This window comes from Camelus ferus, chromosome 21 (genome assembly GCF_009834535.1).
Source record: "Camelus ferus isolate YT-003-E chromosome 21, BCGSAC_Cfer_1.0, whole genome shotgun sequence".
NCBI classification, from domain to species: Eukaryota; Metazoa; Chordata; class Mammalia; order Artiodactyla; family Camelidae; genus Camelus; species Camelus ferus.
In genome coordinates, this window is record NC_045716.1 from 19869294 (window position 1) to 19882029 (window position 12736).

Genomic DNA, 12736 nt, shown 5'->3' on the forward strand with positions numbered 1-12736 from the left:
ACAAACTTCCAGTTATTAGAAGATGAATAAACTCTGGGGATATAATGTATAGCATGTTGGCTATAATTAACAATACTATATTGTGTAGTTGAAAGTTGCTGAAAAAGTGTACTTAAATGCTCTCACCATACACACACACACCCACACACACACAAACACACACAGGTATTTTTATGTGAGATGAGGGAAGTGTTAAACCAACTTTAGAGGGGTAATCATTTCATAACATATAAGCATATCAAATTTAGCTTGTACACCTTAAACTTACACACATCATATGTCAATATCTCTCAATAGAGTTGCAAAAGAAATCAATACTGTGTTATCTCAAGGTAGGGAGTCAACTAGGAAGTGGCATAAAATAATTTGCAAATAACAAAAATATACTTCTTGATTGATGTGGTGGTGAAATGTGCGAATGCATTTGTAAAACTCACAAATAACTTACACTTAAAATAGTTAAATTTAATTTATGTAAACTATCCCTTAATTTAAAAGTGAGATAAGGAAAAATGTGAATCTGAAGGGAAATTAAGACTCCCAAAGCCACATTTAAAAAAATCAAATCAACAAAATATACTCAAGGAACTCAAAATACAATATTAAACATTATGAAAGAGAAAGTAGAGAAAAAGACCAACCTTTTCTCCTTTTCTCCTAATAACAGGAGAACAACAAGAACAAAAGACAACTTCCAATGGCAACAGCTTAAGAGAACACCAGCCGAAACAGGAAAAGCTCACAGGCTCCAACTGAGTCGAATACTTTCTTTTGACAACACAAGAGGGCGCCCTACAGTTACAAAACAAGGAATACTATGCTAGACCAGCCTCCCCTTGTAAGAATGCAAGAAAATCAATCTCACGTAAACATGAACCCAGAAAAAGAGCATGCTCAGATCCCATATAAAGTTATTACAAGGGAAAAGAAAAAACAGCAGAACACCATCCTTATAGGAAATAACTGTGCCCATATAGTGAAAACCAAAATGCACCATACAGACTCTCCTTCAAGTAAAGGACTTGCTGCCCCAGCTGATGGCAGTGCTGGGGGTGGGCAGGCTTCAGCTGTCTGACTCTTCAGACATTTGGGCAGCAACACAGACACCTCACCCAAAGTACCACCCTTTCCCAGAGCAGCCCACACCCAAACACGGATTGATGCAGTTTTATAAACTCGTGCCCATCTTGGCTCAACTCAGGACACGTCTGAATGGTCATTGCACCACAGAGCTCACCATTGGGCCAGCTGAGCCTGTCACTAAGAGTGCCTTCAGCTTGCCTTCTCTCCCTGCCCAGTACTTCCCCCTCATTCCATAGTGTTAACCCCATGCATTTATTAATAAACATCGTACATGCCAGCCTCTCTCAGAGCGTCCTTCCCAGGGAACACAATCTGCAAAAGCCTGAAAGGTATATTCACAAAACAGATGAAAACTAACCAGATATTTCATAAGAAAAGAAAAGAAATTTAAGAAGTGTAGAATATGTGAAATACCAGCAAAGATGAGAATTCAAAACAATTCAGTTGTGAGTGGTTGGAGGAAGAAAAGTTTTGGAAGGAGAAGAAATACATCAGGAAGCAGCTAGATATGAAAGAAAAACCATTTCATAAGTGGAGTGTAAACCTGGAGGAAAATAAGACGGAGCAAACATGATGGACAAGGCCATAACAGAACAGTAGATACAAGGAGAGAGGAAAAAAATAGAGAAAAAGATAAAAACAATTCTAGAGAATGCATTTTCTAGTATTCTGTTGTTAGTTACAAAGTTTGCAGTCAGGCAAATACTAAAGCATGACATTAGAAGCCACAAGTGTTGTTTCTGTTGGAAAACAGAGAAAGAGTAATACGGTGTTTGTAATATTTTATTTGTGACCCCTTCGTGTTCATTTTGTAATAATTTATTGATATGCCAATCATGATTTGTACACTTTCTTTCTGTGTGTTTTGTTTCCATAAAAAATGCACATAATATACTGTTCTTTCACAGAGGTGATGTATTTTATATGACCAAATTACTTTTAATATTTTCTATTCTATGCATTTTTATATATTTCCTTTGAGAATTTTTTGCTCTTATGTTTTGATCTCTGGGTTTCAAGTTCAAGTCTTCTTTCAATGTCTGGCAATCCTCAGATGTTCAGATGTAGTCCAGACTATGGCACGAAAAAGCTTGCCAAAAGCTCTCTGTACGTGGGTGTCCGTTGTGAACTTGCGGGCTGCAATGCAGGAGAGTCAGGCAGAACAACATTACTCAATTTGCGGAGGTGACCCCTAACTTGCAGTCACTTGCCACAGAAAGAAATCCTTCTACTCCCCAGTGGAATTGTTTAAGGCTGGCCGTCAACCTTCCGGGGTCTGAGTGCGAGAAATGAGCTGGTGATGCCCCATGCTACCAGGGCAGTTAGATTCAAGCCTCTGTTTTAGGGACAGCTCCTCACGTTTGCCCCAGTTCTGCCTGGTACGTCTAGCCTGGAACTCCTCTGGTTTAACTGCCATTAAAAATGTCTCCAATTTCATCCTGGCGTGGACGAAATATAAAGTAATGCTTCTCAGATGACAGTTTACAATATGTGAGCTCCTTGTTACTGACTTTGACAAGATGGGTTTAGGAGTTGAATGCAAGTATTAAGCAACTATTATAGAATTTGATATTTCTGAAACATCTAGTCTGTGGACACATCTCTTGGAACAGAGAATAGAACAGTTAGATTTTTCATTTCATTTTCTAGTAATGCATTTTTATTGTGTTTTGCTGAAGCACTGGCTTGTGATAAAATGGAGAAAGAAAACTAATTGGTCCTTCACTGCAGATGATTCAAGAAGCGCTGACTGAGACGCTGTGTTCCTCATAGAACATTAAATCAATCTTACTCTTTTCAGTGTCATCTGAGAGACTCAATTGTTCAGACACAGTTATGTGCTGTGAATTGGTTTGCTTTTGGTTGGTTTCCCACCTTGTGCAGGTCTATTTTCAGCATTCTTTCTTCTACTTGGAACCATTTTTTGCTTGTTTCTATAATTTTTGTGATATCGTCTGTGTACTGTCCTTTACTGTCAACCTTCTTGATGAGTGCTTTTACGTTTTTTATACTCCTAACATCATTTTGCAACACTTTGGGGCAGAATACATATGTTAAATCCCAACAGGTTTATTTAGAATTAAAGAATACAGATTCCATAACAAAATTAAAAAGTCAATATTGTTAGAAATATAGTGGAAAGCTACTAATTACAAAGGCAGTGAAGTATTTGGATTCTGCACCACTAAACCATGACAGGTCACACATACACAAAACAAATAACGATATCGTATAGTAAAATAGTTTAATTAACAAGATTAAAATATTATCTGTAACATGTATACAAACATTTTAATCCGAATGAAAATATTTCACCAGAAATAATTTGGAAGAAACCAATAATAAAAATTCAATAAATTCTAAAAATAGAACTTATACCAATCACATGCTCTCACTAGCACACAAAAAAAACTATTTAAATATCAGAAGTTATTTAAATATCAACAAAGAATTATCTGTAATAAATAAATATTCCATTCCTTAAAAAATGTTTGGGTAATAAATGACACTTGCAAACCTATTAGGAAGGAAAAAAAAAAGAACAAAATAATGGAGATGACCGATGCTGTACTTATAGAGAAATGTAGTAACTTAAATGCCTCAATCATTTGACTAGTAGGAATGAACATAATATTAAAAGGCTTAATCCAAAGACTGAAAAATGGGAGATAGGAATAGAGGTAATAATTTAAAATATGAGCACATTACTGATGATTTTATAAACTTTGATTTGGAAAACTAGATAAAAATAACAAGGGAGAATACAGTGACATTTTACCCTGAAAATGGAGGTCACACATGCAATATAAACTTCAGTTTTATTCACTAAGCTTTAAAAAGAATATTGATAAATGGCAGCATGTGTAGAGGACTGCACACAAGAAGGTAAGGTGTTTGAAATTCAGGTCGCTGGAGTAATGGGAAAGGACCAGATTAGCATCATAACTGTCTTAAACACCTGTGAACCAAAGATTAGACTTACTGTAGGACACAAGAGAGAGAAAGAGTGAAAATCACAGACAGGCAAGTTATCAACTAAAATGAGGGGAAATAACAAAATGAGAGCTGAAAACAACAGGAATGTACATTTTGTGATATCCAGTCAGTGCAGGCTGGCTTCCCTTGGTGATACTGATGAAGGAATATCTGTACAGGTAGATGGTAGACAAGATGACCACCCAAGTCCTTCACTTTCTTGTATTATATACTCAGATGACAAATTTGAAACTGGGAGCTCCTCTTATTAATACATTTAGGGTAGAAGACCATGTAGACATCTTCGTCAGCCTGAGGCCTGAGGCAGGACTGGATGGTTATTATTTTCTATTCATTTATATAGTGTATCTTCTGTTACATAAGGAGTGGTTGAAAGGAGTGGTAAGAAAAGGCACCAAGAAATATCATTTTTTTTTGAAAACCAAAGAAATAAAAGGCCCTTGTAGAGATAGGGGCAAAGCCATGATTAATATAATGAGAGTCTTCCATTCTGTGCAGATTTACATGTTACATGTGCATTCTCTTATCTATTAGTTACAAACAAAATCCCTGTGAAGTAAAAGAGAAAAATTATATTACCCTAATTTTCCATATTTAAAAATCAGATTTGGAGAACACCCATGGTTTTCTTAAAGTCATGACCTAAATAACATCAAGCTTAGTCTTCTAATTGCCATTACAATAACTTTTCCCCCATCATGTCATACTCCAGTATCGATACCACTTTCAGGCCTGAGCACCTCATTTTAAACTGAACATAACCTTAAACAAAGAGGAACAACAGAGATTTGGACTAACAAGCCAATCACAGGACAAGAGATAATGGTTGCTGAGACCCTTTTGAGAACTATCTCTGGAAGAAGAGGAAGAGTAGGAGAGTTATTCTTTAGTAACAGATACTTTCCTATGTCCCTTAATCTTCGCCTCAACCTTCAGGTAAACATATTACTATGTCTGCTTTACTTAAGAGATCATTACAGCCCCACAATGTCAAACAACTCATCCAAGGGCACAGACTTATACAGATAAACAGACTACAAACTTTTATGACTTAAATAGTGAAACATTTGGCCCAAATGTGTGTGTACTGTTGGAAATGTTTTCATTAAAAAGACTTAACAGAAAACCTAGTCTTCATAATCATCCTCCGAACAGCCAGCTGTACATCTCTGTTCCTGAGGCTGTATACCATGGGGTTCAACAGTGGGGTGATGACGGTGTAAGTCACTGTCACCAGCCTGTCTGTGCCTGTTGTATACTGGGCTGAGGGTCGCAGGTAGACAGAGGACGCACAGCCGTAGTGAACAATGACCACGATGAGATGAGAGGCACAGGTGGAGAATGCTTTCCGCTTGCCTTCAGCTGATGAGATCTTCAGGACAGTGGAGACAATAAATCCATAAGAGATGCAGATGAAGATCAAAGGCACAACAAGCACCAAGACCCCACAGATAAAGATGATCAGTTCATTGATGTAGGTGTCAGCACAGGCGAGACGGATGACTGCTGAAATATCACAAAAGTAATGATTGACCTTGTTGGAGCCACAGAAAGGGAGGCTAAAGACCAAAGTTGTTCCCGCCAGAGATACTATAAAACCACCAAGAATACAAGTCACTGCCAGTTGCCCACATACCCTCCAGCTCATGAGAATGGCGTAGTGCAAAGGCTGACAGATGGCAGCATAGCGATCATAGCCCATCACTCCCAGAAGCAGGCAATTGGTGACAGCAAAGCCAAGGAAGAAGTACATCTGGAAGACACAACTCATGAAGGAGAGTGTCCTGAGTACAGAGAGCAGATTGATAAGCATCTTGGGCAGGATAACAATTGTGTAGAAGGTCTCAGAGGTGGAAAGGACACCTAGAAAGAAGTACATGGGTGTGTGGAGGCCGTGATCCAAGCAGATGACTGAGATAATAGTGAGGTTTCCACTCAGGATGATCAAATAGAGGCAGATAAAGACCACAAAGAGGACACGCTGCAATTCCCCAAGGCTGGAGAAACCCAGCAGAAGGAACTCGGTAACACAGGAGGAATTGGCCATGGAGCGTTGATCCCACACAGTCAAGTCGATGTGACCGGGTCCAGAGAACTTTGAAAGTGAGAAATTAGGAAGGCTTAACCTTCACAAAGTAGCTAGCACTGTCTGGTTTGAAAGAGAAGGCATGCAAGGATAAAGAAAGATTGTAAACTACTCAGATACTATCCTAAATTATTGTGCACCATACTGCTATTTATCTGCCAATGATTTTAGTAGTGCATATGGGGACAAGTGTTCACATGAAATGTACAAACATTGGCTCAAATAAAGCTTATTCTTCAACCACCTTCCTTTGCAACTTTTATAGTCTCTGCTTAATTTCTGGTAATCTAATCCTCAAAAAAAATCTTTATCTATATTAATTATGGCTTTAAGTGGTCATAGTTTTATTCATATTATTGATGCATATATTCCATAAGCAATAACAGTAATATCTGAAGATCCAGTTCCCATCTGCTTTTAATACATTCCTCATCTGGGGCAACATCCATTGAACTGTTCTGTGCTGCTTGTCCTCAAAGCACAGAGTTCTTTTTCATTCCTAACCATATATCCTAGTTCCATACAATCATTCACCAAAATTAATTTGGATTAAAGCTACTGTTACTGACTTAAAGCTAGTGTTATGATTCCTCTACATATTCTTATAGGGTACTAGGTCCAATTTCCCCTTGCAGAAAATGAGTTGCTAGAATAATTTAGCTTTGATTCAGCATTCACCAGTTGCCCATTTGGTCCTATGTCTTCACCTTGACACACCTGACTTGGAGACCCAACAGTCTATCATTGCCAGGATCTATCTGTGAATTCCTGAGTAGGAAGTCTCAGGCACTTTCCCTAAGGCCTCTTACATGGTTATTATTGCTGGTAATAGATTATATATTTTTAATTAAAATATTATTATCCTCTTCAACCTCACACCCAAATGTGTTCCTTTACCTGGATTCTGTATCTCAATAAAGTTTCAAAAGCCTCTTAGTCATCCAAGCTGTAAATTTCTGAGACATGTATAAACACATGAAACTCTCAGCCTCCAATCTGCTTTGTTCTGTAATACTTCTAGGGTCCATTTATTCTTTCCTGCCAGAAATTAGCTCTTACTTGGACTGACCCAAATCATTATAAATGGATCCTCTGGATTCTATCTCATCCCACTCTAATTTACCCTCCATAATGGCCACAGAGCTGTACTTCTATAGGACAAATCTTTCCCTATTAACAAAACTAAATAACCCACAATGATCTATAAAGTCAAAACAACTACAGTCTTTCACACTTTTCCCAAATGTAGCCTTCTACTCATGACTGCCACTATAGAGTCCATGGCATACACTTTAGCACTGAGAAAATTTGATCATGTAATTTTTTATACTACTCTCAAAGTCTGGAAATAGCCCATGTTTTATGTTTGTTATTGTGGTTTTTTTCTTCTTTTCATTTTGAGACTTTCTTTAAATTCCCAGTTAAAATAACACATACTCATTGATCCTTCCTACAACTTCTTAATCATGCTTTATCACGTTCTTTGGGTTTCCTTAGCAATCACTAGAATCTTACTTGCTTTGCCACTAGTATTATGAGTTTGTCCAGGTCTCCACAAATGTAACTTACTGGAGACCAAAAACTGATCTCAACACATACCATAGTGTCTAGTAAAAATCAAGTACCTGAAAACGTGTTGAGAAAACAAATGACCGATGATCCCAGTTTCTTTTCTAAATTATTTCAAAACGTAAACATAGATGGCATTTGATTTCAGAGATTTTCTAAACTTGTTCCCTTGATACTAATCTAGCATACAATATTAACCTGCTTCAACATTTTGGGATGAAAAAACTCTCAAACACTCTCAAAATGCAGGCACAAAAGACCCATTAAAAATTGCTGCCATCTCATTTTCTTTTCTGATTATCAAGTGGTTTTCATCTTATCTCACTAACCAATCTTTTTAATTTTATTTTTAAAAGTACCCTATTGTTGGTCTTAAAGTCCTTTACAAAAAACACAATTTCTATTATTATTTGATCATTTGCTTAGGAAAAGGTCTAGCAAAATTTTGAAATAGGACAAGAATCAAGAGCTTTAACTCCTATTTTGGTAACTTTGAATTGCCTTCTCTCTAAACTTTATGAGCAGGCAGTACACACTGAACATTTAACTGGAACAAAGTCTCCTCTAGTATTCTTCCTGAAATATCATCTCTACTTTTCCAATTTGCTGGTCTCCTTTCTTTGAGGAGTTTCTCTTTTACAGAATCAGCCTCAGAGAGAACAATGAATAGTTATCCCCCAAAAGCTGGAATTTCTGAAAGAAATGGAAGGCCACACTAATCAATGGCTATTCCACGACCCTCCCATACCAACTCTCGCAATATGTCATCTACTTTTTCAAACTCACCTTGGAACCTATGTGGGAACCAAAGTTTGAAAATAAATCTACTGTCAATAATTTCGACTGTACTTAACTTGCTCTAGGGTGCTGCAAAAAATAGTCAACAGAAGATAGTGTCCTGAGTTTGGAAAGGAAGATATTATAGATTAAAAAACAAAAAAGCTTTAGAAAAGTGAAAAGAGGGTAAAAGAAAGGGAAAAATAGAGTAATTAAATTGTCTTAACAAGTGCAAAGAGTAAACTGATCTTTCATTATCTTGCTCAGTAACTCTTCATCACCTATAGGGTAAAGCCAACATCCTTAAGTTAGTTAAAAAGGCAACCAATTATCCTCCCCATCTACATTTACAACCTTATTCTCTAAATCTTTATTACACAGGACTTGCACTGAAATACTTACAGTTTTCTACCTATGCCTTCATATTTCAAGACTTCTTTTCTGAGAGAGAACGTGAGAAAGAAACAGAAATCTCATCCTCTGGTTTCCTTTTATCTTCATCTGTGGCCCATTCATTCTTTAAACTTATTTTAAAGTCATCAGTGATTGAACTTTAAACCATCCAGGGATAGTCTGTTGTGTGTTGCATACTTAAAGCTTCCTTCATGTGTCTTTATCAAAATACTCAACATATTATATCAAAATTATTTTTTCCTGATTATCTCACCAATAGACTTGACAGCCTTAAGGATAAAGGCCACAATTTATTCCCTGTGTATCCTTGAAACATAACCCAACACTTAAATAAGTGGCATATATGGACTACAAGGACTCGATGAGTAAGTAAATGAAAGAGTCCATTAATGAATTAGTAATGATATCAATCAGTACACTTTATAGCAGCTTGGCCCCCTATGAACCATCACGTGCCTCCTAAGTAAACACACTTTCTATGTTCTCCATATGTTCCATATTCTATATAAATTTTTATTTTCTTTCTTTCTAATACTGTATCTCCCTATGAAAAAAAAAAATCAAAACTTATCTTGTGGCCCTGCCTTCCTTTTATCCTTCATTTTTATCCTTCGTTTTCCTTCATCCATTTCTATGATTTTCTATTTTCCACCACTAATAACCAGGTGAAAACAGATCACTCGCTCAAGGGAAAACCCAACAATTTTTAAATTTGAAAAACATATAAATGACCAGATTGTCACTGCTCTTCTCAAGAAGGAAATAAATATCCATAAATTAAAATAAAATTTTTACATTCCTTTAAACCAGAGTTCTAGTATCCAGTGACATGCGTGTGTCTTCATTCTCCAGACACTTTCTGGAAATATCTATGGCTTCTAGGTGAAATTTGCCAAAATTATCTTCCTTGTCATAGGGCCCCAAATTTTTTTTTCCATTTCCTACAAACCCTCTGCATCAGTATGAGAAAACTATCTACATCATTCCATAGAAAAATATCACCTGTGCCTTTATCCATGGGCAGTTTAGCTATTTTCTTGATGAGTATCACCAGTGGTCTTTCCTTTTTACGTTGTGATGTTCTCAATGTCTTGGTTGGTTATTGAGATCCCTATCTCCATAGGGAGCTAATTACCACACGGTGCCCAATACTTACCCATAATTTCCCCAGTTAGCAGGTAGAACTGTGGTAATAAACTATGAGAATTAGCTGGCCAAAGAGAAGGCCCTTTTTAATGCACTGTGCAAGTTAGCTGGTTTCCTCTTAGAAATTCTCTGGGGACTTATTATGGAGATGGAGGTTTTCTGGGCAATGTTTGTTAAAACAGACATAAGGGAACTACCTTCTTTGAGTTTCCCTGCCTACTGACTCTAAATGTTTATTCTCAGGTTGGAGAAAAAGATCCTTTTAACATTCTCATTTCTGAAAGCTAGAAGAGGGGAAGAAAGGTACAAATAACAGGGGGCAGAATATTAGAGTAGCAGAAGCAGGATAAGTCTTCCAGACACATGGGAAACTCATTTGTTCCTGGAATATAATGTGAGCATGACTGACATCTGTTCAATAAAGAAAGAAAGAAAATTTGGCTTGTGGAGTAAAATGTGATAGTGCCCTGTTATACGTGTTAGCTGAGACCTATCTTTAGTAGAATTTCCTCCCAATTTCAGATTGCACATTCATTCCTTCTGCCAGACACCTGGGCCATAAATGGACAAATGCTAGACACTCATGCATGTCTCTCTGAAGGGGCTCATGTGAACTGCTCCTGTGTAAGTTTTATCAGAGGTGCTATAGGGATGGAACAGGAGGAGAAAATTGCAAGGTATTAAGAATTTGATGACTAGGACTGGGTGGCTTCTGTCTCTTTCAGTTATGTCAGAGATTGGGACATGGCTAGATCTTCAGGAACTACTTTGCTGAGAAGATTGATCTATAGGCTTTACCTTTCTCTAGACATACAGAAGATTAAATAGAGCCACACACTATTTTTACATCCTCACCTGGAGAGATGGTGTATTGCCTCTTTCCTCTGAGCCTGGGTAGTCTGAATGACTACTTTGACAAATAGATTATAGCAAAAGTGATGCTACATTGATTTATAAACTCTGGTCTCTAGAATCCAGAGCTTCCGACTTCACATCTCTTGGAACATCCACTTTTGTATCCTAGTCACCATGATTTTATGGAACCCCAAACAGCACTTAGAAAATTCATGTGATAAGAAACCAAGGTCCTGACCAACAACTCCAGATAAGCACACAGCCAACAGTTGGCATGAGTTAACCAGCAACATATGTGAGCAATTTTGTGAATGAGTCCTTCAGTCCTAGTTGAGCCACCCAAGCTGTCCCCTTGGGGCCCTGACAAAATTGTAGATTTGTGTGCAAAACGAGTAAGCATTGCTACTTTAACACACAAGTTATGGATAGTCTGCTATAGAGCAATATATAATTAGAACAGAATTCGATATCTAAAGGCAGGGTACTGTTGTAATTAAAACTTTAAAAATATGGCATTGAGTTTGGAATTGGTGGTAGGAGAATCTGTAAAGGCTTAAGGAGTCTGCAACTGAAAGGTGGAAAGGCTTGAGGCAACTCTTGGTAAGCATCTGAAGAACACAGAGGAAACTGCTCTTATACTTTGGTAAAAAGGGGATACTTATATGCTTTGCTGGGAAGTTGGACGTACCATACGTGAAAAACACAAAAAGTACTTAGAAAACTCATAGAATGTCCAGTGGAAATTTCTAGGAAGAGTCTCAAAGTAAGAAATGGCTTCAGGAAAAAGATCAAATTCAAGGTGCTTCAGTAAACCTTTGTCTCAGGGTAAAGATCTCAAGAATGTGGCTGTAAGACTCTTTATGAGAATTCAGAAATATTTTAGCCCATGCCAAATAAGGTTTTTATGGATCCTAAGGGAATAAATCCTCTAAATTAAACAACAGATTTTTTTTAAATTTTAAGGGAATGGTCATACATCATCCTCACAGGTAGCCTGTAATAAAGAAGAGAATGTGAGTATGACTTCAGTGAAATTAATTTTATAAATTGATACATAAGAAACCCACAAAGTATTTTTTTAAGGAATTATATCAACCTGTGCTAAAGGGGACAGAAACAATAAAAATAAAAAGATCTTAGGACCCCCAACCTTCTTTCTTACAGGGAGTAATGAGGCTATGACAAACACTCAACTGCAAATATTGGCCACGTCTTGTGGATAAGAAAGAATGATCAGAGACGAGGAAAAAGATCCTACAGGTTAGAACAAAGACACATGGAGAATCATTCCCATGGAATAGGGCCAAGTCCTAATCAAAGTCAGCATGTACCCAGCTGGGTTTCAGAATTCCTGTGGACCAGTGACTGCTATGTGCTTCATTTCCCCCTTGTCCAAAGGGGGTGTCTACTGCAGGTGCCCTATGCCTGTCACACCACTGTATTCCAGGTGTGTCGGGGGCAGACAGCCTGCATCTTTAGTTCACTTTAGAGCTTCAGACTGGAAGGAACTACACTTAAAGCAACTCACATGAATGTGGATTTGATTTAGATCACAAGATCCTGGACCTTGAAAGAGTTAGCCAGATGCTGTAATTGGATGATATTTTGAGAGGTCTTAGAGGGGAAAGTGGGTATATATTGTAAATGGTAACAGTGCAAACAATTTATAAGCAGAGAGAAGACCATATAAAATTAAAAATAATCACAAACATTTTGAGCCTTTTCCCAATGAGGTGTGTGGTCTATGTCCCTTCCCCTTGAATATTCCTGCTTGTGGTCTGGATTATGAGTGCTTGACTGATAAAACAC

At 37.4% G+C, this 12736-nt stretch overlaps 1 protein-coding gene across 1 annotated transcript; it reads right to left on the bottom strand.

Annotated features, from left to right (window-relative positions):
• Positions 1–5123: 5123 nt before the first annotated feature.
• LOC102517478 (olfactory receptor 10R2) lies at positions 5124–6127 on the bottom strand. Its single transcript, XM_006172470.2, has one exon. The coding sequence runs from the start codon at positions 6125–6127 to the stop codon at positions 5186–5188; it is 942 nt and encodes a 313-aa protein (XP_006172532.2). The 3' UTR covers positions 5124–5185.
• Positions 6128–12736: the final 6609 nt, after the last annotated feature.

Excerpts from the sequence above, each read along its gene's own strand:
- LOC102517478 (XM_006172470.2), bottom strand. The coding sequence starts at position 6,127 with ATGGCCAATTCCTCCTGTGTTACCGAGTTCCTTCTGCTGGGTTTCTCC.